General features: G+C 44.9%; 2 protein-coding genes across 5 annotated transcripts in view; both read left to right on the top strand.

Moving 5' to 3' along the window:
- FKTN (fukutin) overlaps nt 1-22,237 on the top strand; it is a 93,760-nt gene that overhangs the window by 43,049 nt on the left and 28,474 nt on the right. Inside the window, exons 10-11 of one of the 4 annotated variants that reach the window (XM_058672990.1) lie at nt 14,179-14,260; nt 20,479-20,536. In XM_058672990.1, the coding sequence (XP_058528973.1) occupies nt 14,179-14,234 (56 nt within the window). In that variant the 3' untranslated portion in view covers nt 14,235-14,260; nt 20,479-20,536. Of the gene's footprint in view, nt 1-4,857; nt 4,911-14,178; nt 14,261-15,426; nt 15,565-20,478; nt 20,537-22,237 lie in introns of those variants that run through there. The other 3 variants (XM_058672992.1, XM_058672991.1, XM_058672993.1) reach the window with 3 other exon arrangements.
- On the top strand, nt 15,479-21,242 carry TAL2 (TAL bHLH transcription factor 2). The gene is made up of 2 exons (XM_058672995.1): nt 15,479-15,620; nt 20,479-21,242. The coding sequence occupies exons 1-2, from the start codon at nt 15,532-15,534 to the stop codon at nt 20,813-20,815; spliced, it is 426 nt and encodes a 141-aa protein (XP_058528978.1). The 5' UTR covers nt 15,479-15,531; the 3' UTR covers nt 20,816-21,242.

The raw sequence follows: 22,237 nt of genomic DNA, 5'->3' as shown, positions 1-22,237 counted from the left end.
AAGTTTAGCATAGCTGTTTAGAAGCTCATGGCCAACACCCCAAAACCAGTTGTATTTCTATATCCTACCAGCAGCAGATATATGAAAATGGAAATTTGTTTTTAAAGATTTTTTATTATTATTGAAAAGCCGGATATACAGAGAGGAAGAGAGACAGAGAGGAAGATCTTCCATCTGATGTTTCACTCCCCAAGTGAGCTGCAACGGGCTGGTACGCGCCAATCCAAAGCTGGGACCAGGAACCTCTTCCGGGTCTCCCACGCGCGTGCAGGGTCCCAAAGCTTTGGGCCGTCCTCGACTGCTTTCCCAGGCCACAAGCAGGGAGCTGGATGAGAAGTGGAGCTGCCGAGATTAGAACCGGCACCCATATGGGATCCCGGGGCTTTCAAGGCGAGGACTTTAGCTGCTAGGCCACGCCGCCGGGCCCGAAAATGGAAATTAAAAACAGTGCTATTCACAGTCACCCCAAAGAAGATTCTGTATTTCAGTATTAAGTTGAACAAGACATTTTCTTTAGTATGCTGAAAATGCAGATGAAAGAGTCAAGGAAGATCTAAATAAATGGAGATGCGTGCATGTTCCTGGACTGGGAAACAATAAGGGTATTAATTATAATGAAATCTGTGTTTCACACAGTGTCTGTCAACAATCTTAGCAAGAGTTTTAGTAGGCCTAAACAGATTTTTTTGTTGTTGTTGTTTTTGATGCACTTCCAGCCTCTCATCCGCCTCAGTACTTGGGGATGGGGAACAGCCACCTGTGTCACTCCAGGGTCCCTGAGGTGGAACATGCTCTGAGGGTTCTGCTCAAGTGGTTTGGATAATTCTGAAATGCTGTTGATCTCACCAATCCAAGGATAGGAAATCCTTCCAAAGTCCATTGGCTGAAAGAGTCTGCCTTAGAGTCTCTATTCTCCCAGATATTTGTTGTCAGCACTTTGCTGGGGTAGTTGACCAAGTTGTTCTGTCATCCTTCCTCTGCTATGGTACCGGATGTCCTCTGCAGGCCCCACTGGACTGCCATATTTTCCATGTGTATCTGGGTATGCCATTCCCTGTGCCACTGGGAGACGCAGTTCTGACACATGCACTCTGCTGTCAGACCATAGATCCTCCAATTCTCCCCATGGTTGCAGTTCATCCAGTGGTTCAGCTGGTGGGATCCTCAAAGAAACCTTGTCTCTGGTGATCCCAGACTTAACTCTTATGTGTGCTTCTCAGTATGGGGTCTGGCACAGTCCATCACCCACATCAACCTATGCACACAATGGTAACTGCAGTTGCTAGGTTGGTGCTAACCCCAGCCCTGTCTCTTATGTAAGCCAGTGGATGCTGCGGCCCAGCCCAGTCCTGCCCAGCAAACGTGGGCATCATGTATACCATCAGAAGTTGCAGCCTAGTTCTAGTGAACCCCAATAACCCCACCAGGCCCGCCCAAGGCCTAGTTCCTATACATATCAGTATGTGCAGCAGACTGATCCAATCTGTCCCATTTGGCCCTCATACATGTCAGTGAGCATTAAAACCTAGTTCAAACCACCCAATCCCACTCTCCAGCCCACACTAATGCTGGCAAGTGCCACTGCCTGTCTAGCCAGGCCCACCCCCAACCCTGGTTCTCAGGCTCAGCAGTGGGAGCTGCAGCCCATCAGAGTGGTGCCCACAGTTTCCCTGCTGAACCCACTCCCAGTTCTGGATCTTGCACTTTTCAGGTAGTTCCGCAACCTAGCTTGACAGGATTTGCCCCCAGTCCCAACACTTGCCACTTGGGATATGGACTATGGCCTAGCCCAGCTGGCCCACACCCATTCTGGCTCTCTCACATGCCAACAGGTGCAGCAGCCTAGCTCAGCTTGGCTCATCCGCAGACCCATCCCACATGCTGGCTGATGGATGTGTGCTACAGCCATACCTAGCCTGGCCCATCCCGTCTCAGCTCTCACTCTCCCTAGAAGCAGTGGCCATCAAGGGAGTTCCCCTACCAGAATCTAAATCTTGACAAAGAGGAAAAATATAACAGAAATATTTGTAATCAAAAGACCTACATTTATCTTCACATTTCAGTAGATCTGCTCTTGTAAGATGGTTGTTTTACTCCTTGTTTTGCAGCTGAAGAAACTTTAATGTAGAAAGATCTAGATCACTCGTCTTATGATTTGAAATCTGGTGACTACTCTGTTAATTCTATACTTTACTGATCTGAAATATATATGTGTGTATATATGTACACCAATATATGCTTGAAATGAATATATCTTACAAAGAAAGTGAGAAGGAGCACTCTGCCCAATATCAAGGTTTACTATAGAGCTATAATAATATAGTATGGTAATTGTTAGGTCTGAATTCTCCTGAGTCCTTCTAAATTCATGTTGTAGGTCCTAACCCTGCAGAATATGACTGTTTGTGGAGACAGATACTTTAAACATATAATTAAGGTTAAATGAAACCCTATGTGGTGTGTCTCCCATCCACTGGTGACTGTTATTAGAGAAGAGGATAAGGAAGGGTGCAGAGTAGGACCATGTGAGTAACTAGGAAAGACAGAGCCTCTCCCAACACATTGTAGAGCTCAGAGAAACAAAGACCTGCCAACATGTTGATCTTGGACTTTGAGCAGCTGAAACTGAAAAAATAGTCTTTATTGTTTAAATCATCCAGTTCATGATACGTCCTTATAGCAGCCCTAGCACTACAATGAAAAACCAAAACAGCATGATATTAATAAACTCATAAATCAACGAAGCAAAATAGAGACTTCAGAGATTGACCCACTAGAAGGTGTCCAATTGACTTTTGACAGAAGTGTGAAAGCAAATCACTGGAGGAAGCATAACCTTTTCAACAAATGGTGCTGGAGTAATTGGACACCATAGGCAAAAACGAGTAAAAGGAAACTTCCGCTTCACACCTCATTATATTAAAATTAACTTGAAGTGAATCACATGCTTAATTTTAAAATATGGAAATATAAAACCTTTGAGAGAAAAAAATAGAGCAGTTATAACATAACCCAGAGTTATTTCTTAACTTGACAGCAAAAGCACACTCCATAAGAGGAGAAATTGATATGAGGGAAAATGGATATTTTCAGCTAAAATTTAAAAACCTGCTGTGCAAAAGCATACAAGAAGATGGAACATCAAGCTACAGACTAGAGGAAGACAGTCGCAAGCTACATATTAGATAAAGGACTGGGACCTAGAATATGTGAGGAACCTATACATCTATTCAAATGAGCTGAAGACACGGAAAGGCATTTTGTTGAAGAGGTATACAGATGAAAAGCACGAGAAAAAAAGTTGTTCAACCTCATTAAATCAGAAAGTATAAATTATAACCACAACGAGATATTACCTATCAGAATAACTAAAATTTAAAATGATATTAACTCCTACTGATCATTTTTTGTGAATTTTGTACTGTTCACCATTTTTTTGTTTCATTATGCTCTTACTTAAAAGTGTCCTTAGATGTTTTACAAGTATTAACAATGGTTAACATGCTTCATAATAAAAATGCAAGGCATGATCATGTCTCTCTGTTTTTTTAAAGATAGGTTTTTCAATTTTTTGTTTTCACTTTTCTGTCCTCCAATTCTTCATGTAGGAACTGTGTACATTCTTGTTGGGTCAGGTGTTGTGCGCAGAGGGATTAAGGCACTACCTGGGATGCCCACTTCCCCACATTGAAGTGCCAGTTGGAGTCCCAGCTATCCTGTTTCTATCCAGCTTCCTGCTAATACATCCTGGGGGCAGCAGTGATGACTCAAGCACTCGAGCCCCTGCCACTCATGTGAGAGACCCAGTTGGAACCTTGTGCACCTGACCTCAGCCTAGCTTTTGTGGCATTTAGGGAGTGGAACCAAGAGATGAAAAATCTCTCTGCATTTCTTGCTTTTGCTCTGCCTTGCAAGCAGTGAAAATAAGCAAATATTTTTTTCAAAGGAAATTTTATAAACTCAGGTTTAGTATTGGAAGTGAAATCCCCCACCCTGCACACAAAATAAAATTTTTCTTTGGTTTTTGTAGTTGACATTCAAACAGATTTATGTGCAAAAGGCCTTTAGGAGCTGGTGTCATTGTGCTTAGATCTTTACAATTTCAGTTAATATTTAATCACTTTATTAATCTAAAATTCCAAATTCAAAATTTATTCTGTAGTCTCAATAATGCACAGAGTATTTTCTAGGGAATTTTACAGGAAAGGTAATGGGGTGGTGTACTTTCCAAAAGAAATTCACACCATCCAATGTTTTTCATATACAATTAGAAAAGTTACTTTTACAAGTGTGTAACTTTGTTTTAGAACCTAAAATGCTCAATCTTTTAATCCACTGGATCCTATAGAGCAGGGAAAAAAGACTGAATATCATCTTACAAAGGAACAAGTTTCCTTTTAGCAGGATGTCTTTTTGTCATCATTCCAGTGATTATTTGCTAGGAACATCCTTCTCCCCATATCCTAGTGGGAAATCAGCAGGTATCAAGAGCATTCCATGATGGTGGAAATGATATGTATCTATAGCCAGTAGCCACCAGTGACTATTAAGTACCTGAAATGTTTGATAAAACTGAATAAATATGTAACTAATCGAGACTTAAATAACATGATGTAGCATGTTGAGCAATGCAAATCTGGAGGGTTTAGTAAGACTTTCAGGAGCTTTTGAAGATTATTGGAAGATTGGAGGAAATTTGCAATAATACTACTTGGTACATAGTAGATGCTCAATAAAGGATACCTACCAATATTATTTTCATTTGCTTTTTTTTCCTGCCTTTGGCATAAATCCTATCAACTTGTGATTTCTTGACAGTTTCATGTCACAATTTTTTCTGTAAGACTTCTGTTTCAGAGGCCTCCACCACCCCACCCGAGGGAAGGACCATGTCCTGAGAACTTGTGCTGTGAAGGGGCACAGGTGCAGAGACCATCCACAGGAAAGAGGATAATGGAGTTAAAAGAAAACACTTAATACAATTAAGTCTCAACGAACCTGCTGAGGTCAGGGAACCAGATTTTGTAAATGACAAATTGAGCAACAAGGCTACACAAAGTTCTGGAAAGGAGAGCAGGAAGAGGGTCAGTGAGATTGATGTGTTTTTAGTGAACTGGAAAAAAATGGAAGAAAGGAAAACAAATCAGAAAAGTCACAATAGCTTTCAGGGAATAGCAGGATGATCTGCCCACAAATGGATAATTAGAAATAAGCATCTAGAAAAATGAGCATGGAACAGACTTGGTTGGGGGATGGATACTAAATATTTTATAAATTTGGATAAGAGAAAATGGAGAAAGATTTTAACTGGAGCACATTGCCTTTCATAAGCACTTTTGGCCTGATCGCTGCTTGTTGGCAGTGTAGTAAAGGCCGAGGTCCAGTGAACATTTGTGAATGTGTCGAGGCCAGAGTAGGATTGTGGGTTTTGGGCTCAGTGAGACTGGTCCCAAAGACCCTGGAATCCCAGTAGTTGGAAGGACTGGGACAGAAGCTTAGACAAGGTAATGACTAAATGGTTCAGGAAAGAGAACTCTTTGGAATTCCTCGCCAATGCCATCTGCGAATGCCAGGGTTCCAGATTGAGAATGCTTGAGGTCAAGTGAGTAGAGGAGACTGAGTGGTGTCTGAGAAGTGGAGCTCAAAGCAGTGCTGAAAGTGACAGAGACCAGTGAGGTGACAAGGCAGGCTCTTATCTAGAGGGTTTTAGGGAATTAAGACAGCCCTTTGAACGCCAAGGAAAAAAGCCCTGGTAGATGAAGCGGAGCTAGAGAGCCACTAGTGAGGTCTGGATGGGGCTAGAATGAGGATACACGGCCAAAATTCGAAGACAACCTTTGGAATATGGCAAGAAAATAGAGTCGAGAGGAGCCCAATGATTAGTGCCACAGGGTGTAATGGTGGGAGCTGGGGAGAGCAGAACAAGGGAAAGAAGACAGGCCTACTAGAGATTTTAAATCCTAGGTCTTTATTAGTGCTCGTTTCCCAATTCTCTGTTCAACTCTGCAGAATATGGGCTTCAGAGGGTACAAAGGAGTTGCTCTAGTTGCTCATGAAGGTAGCCCTCGCTAACAACTGGCCTCACTTGCCAATCCCTACCTTCTGCCTCCATAAGAAGTTGTGGGGCTCCGTGGATTTCCTGGGCCATACTAAAGCAGAACATGTGTGTTCTACCGTTGCCTGAGTCGGTCAAGAGAGCTGAAGCAGGGCTCGCTGACTCCCCGAGCCCGAGGCAGCCTGGACTCCCTGGCAGTAGGGACGAGCGAGCGAGTGGGATGGGAGCCAAGCATGGGTTGCAGCTGCTTCAGCTACAGTCTAAGTCTCGAAATGGAGCTGAAACTCCAGTTTGTAGCTACTTATTTCAGAAAGCATACAAAGAAGTCGAAACCCATTCACCTAAAAAAAAAATGTTTTGGGGTAGTGGAGAACTATCTGTTATGAAAAGCAAAAATGAGAACAGTCATTCTCTAATTTTCTTAAGATGCCCCAGTGGGGCTGCCCAGAAACATCTGCTGGATTTGTGGGATAAGGAGGTTCCTCCTTCAGCCCCTGGTGTGTGTGTTTGCTTTGGCAATTGTCATTCTGGGGAGCTGGGGGCTCTGGGCTGCTTTAGCCAGGTGCCACCCCCCTCCACCCGCTCCTGGCCTGCCTGAAATGCAGCCCAGGGGCACAGGGGTCCCTCCCTGCCCAGTCCTGTACCTTTACTCTCAGACTTTGGAGCTGTGGCCTTTATTTCAAGTCTGGTCCCCAAGGGGCTGAGTGAGGAATGAGGACAGCTGATAAGCCTGACTGTATTGACTTTATGGGGGAGTATTCAATGAGTTTACCTCTCTGCAAGGAGGCTGCCGCCTTATCTGCTGCTCACAGAGAATCTAAATCCCCATCTTGGGGACCGCTGATGAATCATGTCCCTTACACAAAGACTGGAGAATAAAAGGGGCAAAAGGAATCCCAGTCTCCCTTCTTTTCATCAGTACCTGGTCTTGGCCAATTCCACACTTTCCCCCCATCTTGTTTTCCCCCACTGCCCTTGCTTGGATTTATTGGCTGACAACACAAGCATGCCCTGCCCCAGGCGTACCAGGTTAAGGCCAAGGCAACCGGGTCTTGTCAGCAGCTGGGCACACCCAGGGCTGTGTGTCCCTCTGATTGGTAACTATGGGAAGAAATACCCACTCACTTGAAGCAGTTATGTGTCCTGATTTATGCTTCAATAGTCAACATTTGTTCTAGACAGAAACACCTGCCTGAGGATGTATGGGACAGGGGTGGGAAGTGGTTGTTTATAACCAAGGGGTCGTGGATCTGAAATGCTAGAGGGTTAAGATTTTAAAAGAAGGTCTGGCATTCAAGAGGATTTTTTTTTCCCCTGTGACATCTCCCTCATCCAGTCCTGGCTCTGTTTGTTCCAAATTGTACAAGGAAATGAATGTGTCATAGCAGCACAGGGTGTAAGTAGCTTAAAGGCAAACTGGGGGCCAGAACACTGAATTGGGTAGATGAGAGAGAACAACTGAAAGTTCCCTTCAGAGAAAGAAGTGTAAGTTTAATTCCCCCCTGTGGTTTCACATTATATGGTATATATAGTACTTCTAGTAAATGCCTATTACTACATTTTAGTATTGCTATTCAAGCAAAGACATGAGCCATGTCTGCATTGCTGCCATCCACATGCCCTGGTTCCCTGGGCCACTTGCTCTCATTGGCAGCTGCTTGCTTGATAATGTTCTGCTGCAGAGGTTGGGATATGAAAAGCAAAAATGAGATGGAATAGGGGAGGCAAGAAAACCCTTGGAGGGTGTAAGCTAAGGAGCCTTCAGTCTCCCTGTGGGCCCCCAGTAGCACTGATGGTCATGGGGATTTGCAGGCTGTGCTAGAACGATGTCTAAGAACCACTAGCGAAACAGTCAGCTTTGCACTGAAGGCCTGTTCTCGACTTTACATTTTATTACTTAACCTGTTTAGGAACAATATTTCGTCCAGCATGATAACTTGTCGTATAACTTTATGATGAATGTACATGTTCCCATGTCAACTGAGAAAATATGGGTGAAATACCTGGCACGATACCCAGCACTTGTTTAAGTGAAGTGAGGAAAGAAGTTGGAGTCTGATGCTCTGTGACATCGCTTCAATCTCCAACCATCATCGCTTCTCATGGGCTTTCCTGCCATGGTTTCCTAACTAACCCTGTCTTGTCTTTTCTTGCCCCTTCCATATAGTAGACAGAATGTTCTTTTTCCCTTTAGAACAAAACAAACAAACAAAATCCCCAAGAGTCCCTGTTGATGGCCTTGATTCACTGACCTGAGGAAGCAGCCTCTGTGTCTGCTGTCAGGAAGCACGGCAGGTTGGAGAAATAAGCAGAGCTTCTTTGATTTCTTTCAACGAATGTTTGATCAACAGCACCTTTGGGCTATGGTGGTCCAATTCTTGGGCTCTCATGATTAATGACACTGAGTTCTTTTTTTTTTTTTAAAAGATTTATTCATTTTATTACAGCCAGATATACACAGAGGAGGAGAGACAGAGAGGAAGATCTTCCATCCGATGTTTCACTCCCCAAGTGAGCCGCAACGGGCCGGTACGCGCCGATCCGAAGCTGGGAACCTGGAACCTCTTCTGGGTCTCCCACGCGGGTGCAGGGTCCCAATGCATTGGGCCGTCCTCGACTGCTTTCCCAGGCCACAAGCAGGGAGCTGGATGGGAAGTGGAGCTGCCAGGATTAGAACCGGCGCCCATATGGGATCCCGGGGCTTTTAAGGCGAGGACTTTAGCTGCTAGGCCACGCCACCGGGCCCAATGACACTGAGTTCTTACCCTCATGACATTTATAACGTAGTCAATAAAGTAGAAGTTAAAGAATGAGATTGGTTCCCCTGCCAAAAACAATCAACATGAAGATGGGGGCTCCTTTAAAAAAAGCAAAATAGTTGGACCTGGTGCAGTAGCCTAGTGGCTAAGATTCTTGCCTTACACGATCCCATATGGACACCAGCTCTAATCCCAGCACCCCCTCTTCCCATCCAACTCCCTGCTTGTATCCTGGGAAAGCAATTGAGGACACCCCAAAGCCTTGGAACCCTGCACCGGCGTGGGAGACCCAGCGGAGGCTCCTGGTTCCTGGCTTTGGATTGGCTCAGCTCCAGCCATTGTGGCCACTTGCGAGGTGAACCAACAGATGGAAAATCTTTCTCTGTCTCTCCTCCTATCTGTATATATGACTTTCCAATAAAAATAAATAAATCTTTTTATTTTAAAACACCAATATAGTCAACCCCCAAAAAAACAAATAGTTGCATATGACAAAGTAACTAGGGGAGAATGGGCACACAGTATAATTTGGATAACATGATTTTATAATGCAAATTTACAAACAGGTGCTGGAACACTAATATGAAACAAGATGGAATTAATTACAAAAAAGCAAGACAAAGAGGATTGTTTTATTATGATAAAGGGTACAGTTCCCTAAATCAATAAGACTTCCATGGGCCTTCATGCTTCAAAAGCAATCCTTCAAAAGATGCACATTTCTTCAACACGCATGCGTGAGAACCGAAAAGCAAGGAGCAGACACAAAAAGCCAAAGGAGATTTTCACACAGCTCTCCCTTTAATAAATCATAAAGATGCAAACTCCCAAGAACATAAATGAATGAACTCATGGATTTGTACAAAAACATTTCACCTCTCAAGCAAAATATACTTCCTTTTCTACAATCGATGAAGCATTGGTAAAAGCTGATTATATGTTTTACAGAAGAGAGGACTCTCAAATACACAGCCAAAAACGCACAGGGTGTATCTCTGACTAAACTGTACTCCACTATACATTAATAGCACATGGCCATCAAAAATACAGCAAATTTTTAAAGACAGCAAATAAATTGAAAACGCTTTCAAAATGATAAATGGACTTTAGAAACTCTTAACAGTGATACAACAACTGGAAACAAAATATCAGCAAAGGTCTGTTGTAAAAGAGTTCATTATTTGGAATATTTTTACAAGGAATAAAAGAAGGCAGTGGTGATGGTAATGGAGAAGGAACACAAGAAGCACAGGGAAACAAAATGAGCAGATTCGATAAAGGGAGAGTACAAGTTACAGTAGGAATCATAACAACAAATCCCAAAGATAGGGGATTTTTTTTCTCTTGGAACAATTAATTTGGGGTGAGTATTTTGCGCAGAAGTTAACATATCACTTCCTAATATTATGTGAGATGACGCAATGATTCTTCAAAAAATTCATGGAAAATATGTGTCAAAAAGCTATGGATGGATTTGAATTTTTTTGCACCAAGATAAACATATCTTTTAATTCTATTTGCGCAGTCACCTTGAAGCCCCCTGTGTGCTAAGCAATGTCCCATGGACTCCATTATTCAAAGTGACACTTGTCCTAAGACTGTCCATTATGACTAACATGAGTATTTAAAACACCTATGATTGCTACATTTTGGGTTTTCAACTCGGACATTTCATCACCTGCAAGTTAAAGATGTTGGTCATGCGTCTCTCCTGTGTCCCTGGCACTTACCAATGACCTCAGAACTCCCTCTTTTACTATTTGGATTGTTGTTTTGCTGGAGGTGGGTATGTTGCCATCTGTGTCTTCCTTGTGAAATTTCATTCTCCTTAAAAACAAAGAAGTAACAGTGCTGCTGACAGACAAAAAAAAAAAAAAAAGACACCGCTGAGATTGCCTGCATCCTGTATCAAAGTTTTTGAATTTGAATCCTGAGTTTGAATTTTAAATTTCTGACAACAGTAACCCTGGCAGGCAGCAGGTAATGCTCAAGGATGGGGTCCCTGCCTCCCCCATGCAAGACTCAGATGGAGTTCAAGATTTGTGGCTTCGGCCTGGCCCAGTCCCAGTTGTTACAAGAATTGCGGGGAGTGAACTAGCAGCTGGAAGCTGTCTCTCCCTCTCTTCCTCTCTTCCTCCCATTCTCCCTCCCTTCTTCTTTTCCTTTCAAACAAAATGAAAATAATTTAAAATGTTTTAGAAAATAACAAATTGCACACACTCTACAAAGGTAATGAAGATAGGACAGAGAAATCATAGACACACGAGGCATGAGAAAGTTTAAGAAAATTGAATAAGTCTATGTAAATCTACTAATGAATCTAAAAATGTTAAAACTCAGATGTCAAAGTACCTAGGAGGATTTGCTAGTAAATTCTATTAAATATCAAGAGCCAGTGAATTCAGGTGCTGCATGACTGGTGGATGCATATGCAATGTGAGAAAGGATGACTGGATGGCCAGATCCATGGAGAGATGGATGAATGCATTACCCCTCAGTACACAGAGTCAGGGGTTGGGACAGAGATTAAAAATGAAGAAGGAAGGAAGGGAATTTTAAAATGACATAAAACGGACCTCTAGTTTGACCTCTAGCCAAAATAACCTTGGCCTTATACCAGCCTAGCCTGGCAGAAATCCCTTCTGAGGAAACCTCAGCTTTGGTCTTTCCTGAAGCTGGCAACTCGTGCGATGAGCCAGCAGAGCCAGTGTCCATAGGCTAATCCAGATAGATCAGTTAAACCAGAAGAGCCAGAGAGCCCACAGTGGCCAAGCTCTCCTAGTGACCTGACCTCCCCTCCCAGCCTCTGGTTGCCTTCCCAGCACTCGCAGGTGCATTCTCTCCAGGGGGTGTCGAGAGCCATGAATAGTAAGGGTTTTAGCTCAAGCACACACATTTAGCTGCCCAAGCCTAATCCTCCAGTAATCGGATTATGTAAATTCCTACTCCAACCCCTTCTTCTGCAAGACTTAGTCCCTAAACGTACACTGGGGGAGTGACCTGGGAGAGGCGCTGTCAATCTGAGTGATTAAGCTAAGTAGAACGGTGTATTAAAATGCTCTAAAAGTTTTAAACGACAACAACAAATATGATGTATTTTGATACAGTTGGGCTCCTTTCTTCATCGTTGGTTTCCTTTCTGTCTGTCCTTGTCCCCTCGCACACAGCTGGCTGTTGTTTCATTTAGCATCACACATTTTCAGTCTTGCAGCCTACTCACCGCAGTTGCTTTTCATAACTGTAAAATATGCCATTGGGAAGACAAATCTGAAATGAAGAGTGTTACAGATTCTTGCTTGAAAATCTAACAAGCATCCTATCAGAGTTGTAACATAATGGGGTGTGTGGGCAGGAGCAAGAGCACTGGGAGGCAGCAGCTCCCCTTCCAAGTGCACAGAAGCCAGAGGCAGAAGGGGAGCGCGTTGGGGGAAGGCACTGTAGTTTATGCTTTTAGAATTTCTTTTCGTACCTGTGCACAAATGGAATAATGATTTCTCTCCAATCTGTCCTCTGTGCTTTACCTGATTGGGCTTGAAACCAGTGACTCAACAGGCTAGTCCGTGTTTGTAGAGGCAGTTGCCTTTACCTAGTCTACTCTCTCTCCCACTCCTGTTTTGTAATTCAAGCCTTCATTATCACCCTATTATTACACTTCTACCCAGGCACTCAGGGCCTCCTGCAGTGTGCACCCAGGGACTGATGCCCCACCTTCCAAGCAGCCCTTAGGTATCTGAGTCCCTGAAATTTCTGTCCAGATGGACCTGAAGCTATTTTCAGGGCCTGCACAGGGCTCTTGCTTAGATCTATACAGGCTGCAAGTCCAAATCATGTGCAGGAGACCCATCACACAGCAGAACAGAGGGCAGGAGTCTTTACTTGCACCTTTGTCACGAGATCCACAAATGTCAGAGTCAGCCTAGCTTCAAGGTCTAGGTTTTATTTGTTTGTCTCTTTAAATTTTATTTGTAAGAGGGCCTGGCGGCGTGGCCTAGTGGCTAAAGTCCTCGCTTTGAAAGCCCCGGGATCCCATATGGGCGCCGGTTCTAATCCTGGCAGCTCCACTTACCATCTGGCTCCCTGCTTGTGGCCTGGGAAAGCAGTCAAGGACGGCCCAATGCATTGGGACACTGCACCCGCGTGGGAGACCCGGAAGAGGTTCCTGGTTCCCGGCTTCGGATCGGCGCGCATCGGCCCGTTGCAGCTCACTTGGGGAGTGAAACATTGGATGGAAGATCTTCCTCTCTGTCTCTCCTCCTCTGTGTACATCTGGCTGTAATAAAATGAATAAATCTTTAAAAAAAATTTTTTTATTTTTAAGAAAAGCAACATGACAAGGAGAGAGATCTCCCCTCTGCTCGTTTACTCCCCAAAAGGCCACAATGGCCAAGGCTGGACCAGGCTGAAGCCAGGAGCCAGGAACTCCATCATGATCCTCCACATGAATGGCAGAGGCCCAAGGACTTGGTCCATCCACCACTGCTTGCCAGGTACATTAGCAGAGAATTGGATAGGAAGTGGGGCAGCCAGATTTTAACTGTGTTCCCATATAGGATGCTGTTATCACAGGTGCAGGCTTAACCACTGCACCACAACACTCAGGCCGAGCTTGAAAGCTACTCCTTCCAGCACTAAGCTCGATCCTCTAGCTGCTATCTTTTGCCCCTAACTAGGTGTTCCTAACTAGGGTTTCACGCTCCCTGGCACTGAGGGCTATCCTACATGCCATCATTTCAACATGCAAGCCTCTTTTTTGCAAACCCTGTGAGCTCTGTGAAACCAACTATAGAACTTCTACTTTTTGTGCACATGCTCATCCCCTCCTTCTGAGCCTAAATTCATACAACATCTTTTTTATTTCTAATAAAGCAACAAGCATGTTTTCCTGGGAGTCAAGGGAGATTGTGCATGTGAAAAACAGCCCCAAAGTCTCAGTGGCTTGCAACCATAATACATAACTCATTACACAAGGCTGAAGTTGGCTACGGGTATGCTGCGTGCCGTCTAGGCTGCAATAGCAACCCAAACATGACATTGTCAGGCTTGAGCCCAGCTGCTGTCACCCATACGGCTTCTGCCCCACAAGCACCTGTATCAGGTCTGCGCACATTCCATTGGTTGATGTAAGTCACAGGGCCAATCCTGGGACCCACTCAGGAAAATATACAGAGGCACTGCCAATCAGGTTGCAGTGGATGGGGCTGTATAATCTCATGGGGAAGGGAACAAGTAATTATGCCAGTTATACAATCAACCACAGCATTTATAAAAAAAAAAAAACTATGTGCTAGTTACAGTGCTAAATATCTTGCCTGTTGTTTTTCCTTATTGAATTTTAATAAATCCTATCATTATCTCATTACATAGATGAAGAAACCGAGGCAGGGAGGAGTTCTATAACTTGCCTAGGATCACCCAAGTGAACAACAGGCAAGGAATTTCAAGCTGGGTAAGAGCCCTTTGCGCTTAGCCACAAAGTTGTCATGTACTTGTGAGTTTATGGGGCCAAATTCTATCTTGCACTAAATCTTTCAAAGACAGTGTTGCCTCAGATTTCATCCCATATTCCTTCATTAAACCAGCCGACACTGGGAGTGGGATGCCATGGGGAAGAGAGAGACAGAATAAAGCCAAGCCTGCTAAGAGGGACAGAGCGCTGACAAAACGAGCACAGCAGACAGGAGGATGAAGAGTCTTTGTGTGTGGGAGGGTACAAGTTTGATATTTAGTCCGAGGTTCTACCAAGAGGATAACATTTGGATCAAGGATAAATAATGGCAGCCACTCAAGGGCAGGTGTTTCTGTTTTGTCTGAAGTTGTGTCCTCAGCACCTAAAACCGGGCCTGCATGTGGGAGACCCTCAAGCATAGTTTGTTGAGTGAATAGAAGGAGGTTAGTGTGGGGATTGGGTTGGGGATTGTGTATGTGTGTCTTCAGCAGAGGAAGCAGGAGGGCTTCTGGAACATTCTGAGACAACAGAAAGGCCAGAGGACTGGAGCTGGGGAACCTCGGGGAGGGAAGGGGCAGGTGGATCAGAAGGACTGGCCACTTAAAGGCATCAACTGAACTTTGAGTGGAGAACCACCAAAAGATTTTGAGAACGTGACTCACGGGAGGGTTTCACAGGGTTGGTCTATGCTGATGTTGATGCACGGGGGGCAAGCACAGAACAAGGAACACTCATGAGGAGGTCCCTCCATCACTGGGAGCGCCAAGTCCTGTGCTGGGCACTGGAAACAGGTGAGTCCACATGGGGGCCTGTCCAGAACAGAGGCTGTTAACTTTGTTGTGCATCTTAATCTGCTGGGGTATTTGCAAAAGTGCTCATTTCAGATCCCATCTCCCCAAATGCCTGATGTGGTGCACCTGGGTCGTGGTGTTGGGCTCTTGGTCTGAACAAATGGTTCTTGCACTACAGTTGAAGCCTCACTGGGGCTTGAATGCCTGCTGGATTCGTGGCAGCACAGCGTTGGTGTTTTCCTGTGTCGGGGAAGGAGGCTGCTCAGTGGCACCCTCAATCCAGGTGGCTGAAAGGGGACAGAACCCCATCCTTCCCCCAAGCCTTACACAAAGGAAGGTCTTCTTCCTCCCTTGTTTCCTCTCCTTGACACACAGGAGGGCTGGTCCCAGGAAGCCGGCTCGCAAGGAGTGGGGCAGGAGCTGGCAGCAGGCTCCGGTGGGGTCCGGGGGCCCCAAGAGACAAAGGGTAGTGTCCTATAAATGCGGCAGTCGAGCCGCAGCATCCAGGCGAGGGCGTGCGCGGCTGGCGGAGCAGAAATCCCCGTGCGGACTCCCAACTCCAGGCAGAGGTGCGTCAACTTCAGGGACACGGGGACGCCACCCAGGAGGTCCTACGCTCGGTCCACACTCACCGGGGAGGGCTAGGTGGAAAAACCTTTCCTCGGGGCAGGCGCTGGATGGGACACTGCTTTTGCAGAGCCACAGCACCGGGTAGCGCTTGCTGGTCGGACCGCTTCGCCTGCATCCGCAGTGCAAGGGATTCCCAGACATGCATCTCCCAGACCGTTTTACGAGCTCGTGCCTCTCCGTAAGTCACTCGTACACACCTGGCAGATGGCAACACTTAGAGCTGAGAGATGCTTTTCTAATTCCCGAAACACTTGTTCACCAGGCAGGACAATGCTTTGCAACGCACTGCAAGGATCGTGGGGTGGAGAGAAAAAGAAAAAGGGAAAGAAAACCCGAGAAGTGAAGCGAGCAAGGGCAGCGGGCTGCGCGGCAGAGGCAGGATATTAGCGGGGCTGAGGAATAGGAGGGTGGGGTATTGAGCTCACCTCCCAACAGGTGCTCTGCAGAGAGTGCAGCAGGTACTGCCTCCCCTCACGACAGCTTTCCAAAGAACCGTATCCGTGCTCTGTACTGACTTAATGCACCCATATGCAGAGTTCTTGACAAGAGAAAAAAGTAACTTGCACCGCAATGGTTGTGTGTGTGCAGTGGTTTTGAAAGGTTGATTGGATGTGTGTGCAAGTGTGCACTGGGGAATGGGGATGAGTGTAGCCAGAGGTAGAAAATCTTTAATACTGCAAGTTAAACACTTCTGTACTGCTTGATGTCTTTTTCTTAAGCGAGCGTTAAGTGCTACTTTATAATAATTTCAAAAAGCAGAACTGTGGCTTGTCAGGGAGTGAGGCACCTAACTCCTGGTTTAACTTACAGATCCTCTTTCGGTTCTCTGACTTTGACAAGTGTTTGCATTTCAGTCTCCAGAGAAAGATGAGAGACCAGGAGCTGAGGCTAGGAGACGCATTTCCAGCCAGAGCCTTGTGTGATGTGATGTTCGGGACAGGTGGGGTAGGAATGTGAGCAGTGAGCCTTTTCCTCAGCCTCCCCAGCTGGCCCTGGTTTTGTGTCCAGGGACCACAGGCATGAAAGAGCAGCAACTCCTGTTTGGGGCACCCCACCTTCTCTAGCGGCATCATTCCACTCCTTTCCCAGGTCAGGGATTACCTTCAGTGATGATAATACAGAGCAGGCTGTGGACACTTTTCCCGCTGGATTTGTCCTGCTTTTCTGGCAGCACAGGTATTCTTTTTTTTTTTTTTTAAAGATTTATTCATTTTTATTGGAAAGCTGGATATACACAGAGGAGGAGAGACAGAGAGGAAGATCTTCCATCCGATGTTTCACTCCCCAAGTGAGCCACAACGGGCCAGTGCTGCACCGATCCGAAGCCGGGAACCTGGAACCTCTTCCAGGTCTCCCACACGGGTGCAGGGTCCCAAATCTTTGGGCCATCCTTGACTGCTTTCCCAGGCCACAAGCAGGGAGCTGGATGGTAAGTGGAGCTGCCAGGATTAGAACCGGCGCCCATATGGGATCCAGGCGCGTTCAAGGCGAGGACTTTAGCCACTAGGCCACGCCGCCAGGCCCAGCACAGGTATTCTTAACCCAGTCCATAACCTCCACCCACCCAGGTTTATGCAGATAGAATTCAGGAGCTCTAGGAAGATTCTAACTTGTAACGTGAATGTAGCAATTTCTTTACCTATGAACATTGGCAATAAAGGATAACGGTATAATTAGCAAGAGTGTGAATTTATCACCAATAGCAATTATTGGTTCTTGCACTCTCACATTGCAGGTCCCATAGATCTTTGGAGAAATCATTTACAAATTGCATATTAGAAATTGTGATTACAAGTCTAGCTATTTCATTTATTAAAATGAAGCACATTTACTACTGTGCTGAATTTCCAACTATTTTAATAACTAATAAGCATAACTAGTTATTTTGTGTTGATATTTTTTAACTTACACATTTGAAGTCATTACTCTGAAAAGAGAATCAAAGTTTTTATTGTTGTTGTTGTGTTGTTTAATGTTCTGGGAAGGAATCTGTCCCCAGGCTTCAGCAGAACTGCTGGAAAAATCCAAGGCACAAAACAGGTTAGCATTCCTAACCCAGGAATCCTTAGCAGCCACCAAAACCCAGCATGGGACATGGGTCCTGCCAGTGACTCCTTGTGTGACAGAAGTGCTTCAACCTCATTTCTATATCCATAAATAGAGTTCTCTGTTTCTGTGGCATTGTGTGTGTGAGTGTGTGTGTGTGAGTGTGTGTGTGTGTGTGTTCAGCTCTTACATAATTCCAAAATGGAGATTAGCAGCAATCAATCCTTGCAAGTGGAAGAACACTAAATGTAATTTTGTTTTGATTGAATACATACTGCAGTATTTTCCAGTGACCTTTGCTTTGAGCTTTTTCAGCTTGTTAAATCACTGATTTCTTTTTCTTCCCGTGGAGAAGGAGAGTAACACACTTGATAGTAAATCAACAAGTAATTACTAAGCACCTCCTGGGATGGCGGGCTCCATTTTAGAAGCCATGCTTTGCTTCTTTCTGCTCCTTCTGTCTGCTTCTAGTACAATAGGATTGAGCCCTCTTACAGCACCATGGTTGGTTTATCCTGCCTAATCTTTCTTCCTCCCAGCTTGAAAAAGACCCCCCACAGGACTGGAGTTGACTTAGTGAATGAGCTAAACCCTCTTTTTGATGAGAGAAGCTTGAAAGTTACTTTGCTGCCACTGTCCTGGCCAGTGTCAGTATAAGACTTGACAGTTTTCTTTCCATCTTAAGATTCCCTTGATTCAGTTCCAAACCTTCATATTTTAAGTATAGTTAAGGCACAGTTCTGCAAGCACTCATTTCATTATAGAAGCAAAGACCAGGGTATTCAGAAATGAGTTGAGATAAAGAAAAGGCAAGGGACAGGCACTGTGGCATTTCAGAGAAGACAAAAGAAACGGGGATGCCTAATCCACCTTCTTAGGTTTTGGAAGGAGATGCGGTCTGCATGGAAGTCCCTTAAAATACCTGGTTGCTGCTCCTGCATATCCTCTTGAATGCCAATTACACGCCTGTGGCCAGCACAACACACGTGCTCTTGTTCTTGTGATGCGATTACATCCCATGAACTCTACTATAAACTGGAAATATTGTAATGCATCTAACAGCTAATCTACTTATCTTTAACATGTTCAGCATATGTACATTAGGCCTATAGTGGGGCAAAAGTAACACAGAGCCTGTGTCATGATAAAGTATTGAGTATTCCATATAATTTATTAAATGTATGCTGACAACATGCTTCTGTACTCTGCGGGGTATCGGTTCTTCACATTCCAGGTTGGAATTGGTGTGGTTGAAGGGGCGTTCCAGCTCGCTGCCCAGCGCTGTAGGAGTAATGTACTCTGCTGCACAGCTGCCTGTAGAGTCAGGGCTCAGTGAACAGAGAGGATGTGAACTGCTCTTTAAAGAATGTGTAAAATAATAGGCAAGGAGGTAGTGGGAGAGGGAATGCAGTGGGCAAAAGTGTAAAGTTAGGAATGTTTATATTCCTCTTTGCAGGAACTAGAAGGTGCCCAGTGCCCCGGGGAGCTGAGTCTGGAGCAGGCAGCAGTCTGATAGCACTAAGGGTCAGAGCCTTGGTTGGTTTGCTAATGCATCATAAATGTTCCCACTAATGCATATTCACCCAGAGCACTTGAGTAAAGGGACCTACACCTCTGAGAGTTCAAAATGGCTATCCATGATTTGGCCACATGTGATTCACAGCTCTCCTATGTGTGAAAGGTCATGTGCTAGGACCTTCAAAAAGCCCGAAGTATTTTAAACAGCATCCTCAGCAAGTGATCACATACCGACCACAACCTCTTCATATTGCACAAGCTAAATATGCTTGTGTTCTTCACAGCAGGGTTTCAAGACCGTTCATCACCCTGAACTGTGGAGTCCTAGCACCACATCCTTGAAATGTGGTTCAGTCTGAGCATTTTAGCTTTGGTGGAGTGCAGTCAAATTTTCCAGATGAATTTTCCGGCTAAGAGGAGAGCTGGACCACCTTCTGCATTCAAATCTTATTTGGTGAACAAAACCTAGCATCATAACTCTTTTTCTTAAGAATCTATGAAATAGGGCCCGGTGGCGTGGCCTAGTGGCTAAAGTCCTCGCCTTGAAAGCCCCGGGATCCCATATGGGCGCCGGTTCTAATCCCGGCAGCTCCACTTCCCATCCAGCTCCCTGCTTGTGGCCTGGGAAAGCAGTCGAGGACGGCCCAATGCATTGGGACCCTGCACCCGCGTGGGAGACCGGGAGGTGGTTCCAGGTTCCCGGCATCGGATCGGCGCGCATCGGCCCGTTGCAGCTCACTTGGGGAGTGAATCATCGGACGGAAGATCTTCCTCTCTGTCTCTCCTCCTCTGTGTATATCTGGCTGTAATAAAATGAATAAATCTTTCAAAAAAAATCTATGAAATACTGTGGATTTATGTTCAGTTCCACATTGATTAAATATATATTTCATTCACACATACGCTTGATCCTGTTCTGTACTTGATTTTGAGTAGTTACTAACATCTGTCTATGAAAGAAGTAAGCAAGTGTTGGAATAAATAATCTTGTAACTGGAGGCTTCAGAATGGCCAGAGAAAACAAGGTTGAAAGGCATTGCTTTTATTCTGTTCTTTCTCCTGCCACTACGTCTACCCTGATTGAATTTTAGAGAACCTTAGAGTGGAGAAATAAATGCCCTAAATTCTAGGTTGAGAAGCTTTAACGCTAGAGAGTTTTGGCAGACCTTGCAAGGCCAGCTAGGTCTCTTCTAAGGTGATGGCCCTCAGAGTGCTTTCTCTTTCCCATCTCAGGGACTCAGACATGACCAGGAAGATCTTCACAAACACCCGGGAGCGGTGGAGGCAGCAGAACGTCAACAGTGCCTTTGCCAAGCTGAGGAAGCTCATCCCCACCCACCCTCCAGACAAAAAGCTGAGCAAAAACGAAACACTTCGCCTGGCAATGAGATATATTAACTTCTTGGTCAAGATCTTGGGGGAGCAAAACCTGCAGCAAACAGGAGTGACTACTCAGGGAAACATGCTGGGGATCTTCCCCCAAGGACCCCACCTGCCCGGCCTGGAGAACAGGACTCCACTTGATGACTACCAGGTTCAGTCACCTGGCCCAAGCCATCACATCCCATAGTGGGAATCTGACTGCTGGCTGCCGCCTCCTGGCCACACTTATCCAGAAGTTACCAATCCAGAGTCCAGCGTCAACCCTGATGAATGTCACGTAAGGCCCAAAGCTAAACTTCCTTGGAGATAGCTCTGGGTTCACTGTGGGGAGCCAGAAGGAGGCCCCGAGGGACATCATTTTGGAGGCTGTCACCCCTGGCGCCTCAGGCAGAATGACCTGTCTCTATTTTCTAAATCCAAGCTCTGTGTAAGATGTTGGAAATATATAACAGACTTGAAAATCACTGTGTCATTCAATGTTTTCAGTTAAGAAAAAGAAATTTTTCTCACAAGGGACCTCAGACCAATGGATGAGTGTTTCTTATGGCACCTATTTTATAGTTTTTAAAAAATGAGACATATTTGATCAGTAAATTCAACTAATGAATGGAAACATGGCCCCTGTAGAAGCCAACTAGGGAGACTTGTGGAAAAATCTGGACAGAAGGCCTTGTGGTGGTGTGAAGACGCAGGAGCACTGCAGATGCGTGTGGAGAAGCTTGCCGCTTGAACTCCCTGAAAATGAGAGGTCTGGCTCGCATTTATGCCCACGTCATCTCTAAAGCAATCATGCATTCCTGCAAAAGGAGAGGACTTGACAATTTAGGGTTAGCATTCATAGTTTTCTCATGAAGAGCAGCTTAAGTAAGTCAGCTTGCACCTCAGTTTCACATGTCAGGTATTAAAAATCTAAACTCAGCCTGAATTCTTGCTGACACAAGACCTACAAAACTCAATTATATTTATGAAAATCTAGAAGTCAGACTTCAAGCTCTCATTTGATAGATTTGGGGGAGCTGAGAAGCATCAGCTCACGCTTCTGTGAAGGGTGCTACCCGACAAGTGTGTGAAGTGTGGTTCCAGTCAAAGTCATTACCACATGCTGCCCCACTGTTCAAAGATCGAGCCCATCATTGAACCCGGAAATGATGTCATTTGATTATATCCAAACTTTCTGACAATACATTGGTCTTAAAATCTTAGGAACCGCAGGTAGAAAATTAATGCATTTGATATTAGGAATTTCCAGTGTATATGCAGCTGGGGGAATGGTCATTTCCTATCACTCTAGAAAGAAGAAATTTTATTTATGTATTTATATCGAAATGAGGTCTCTTGGCTTGGTGATCAGAAGAAAACTGGAGGAGTGTTACAGTCTCACTCCCCCAACATTGTACATTGTGTTATTAAACTACAGAATTCGCACTTACATCACAAGGTATTTATCTGAACCAGCATGATTCCTTCCTGGGGCCTTTATTGGAACAATATTCAGTAAACTTTCCCATGGACCTCATATGGTTCAGGTGAAAATAAACATAAATTCTCCTGAAGGTGCATTTTTTTTTTATCCTTCTAAGCTTATGTGGAGTCAGATTTGTACCCAAAT

This window comes from Ochotona princeps, chromosome 14, assembly GCF_030435755.1.
Source record: "Ochotona princeps isolate mOchPri1 chromosome 14, mOchPri1.hap1, whole genome shotgun sequence".
NCBI lineage: Eukaryota > Metazoa > Chordata > Mammalia > Lagomorpha > Ochotonidae > Ochotona > Ochotona princeps.
This window is presented reverse-complemented; position numbering and strand designations above follow the sequence as displayed.

Bases quoted from the DNA above. Each gene is read 5' to 3' on its own strand.
- TAL2 (XM_058672995.1), top strand. From the start codon at position 15,532: ATGCGGCAGTCGAGCCGCAGCATCCAGGCGAGGGCGTGCGCGGCTGGC. The intron at 15,621-20,478 runs GTGCGTCAACTT...TTCCCATCTCAG, and splicing joins ACTCCCAACTCCAGGCAGAG to GGACTCAGACATGACCAGGA.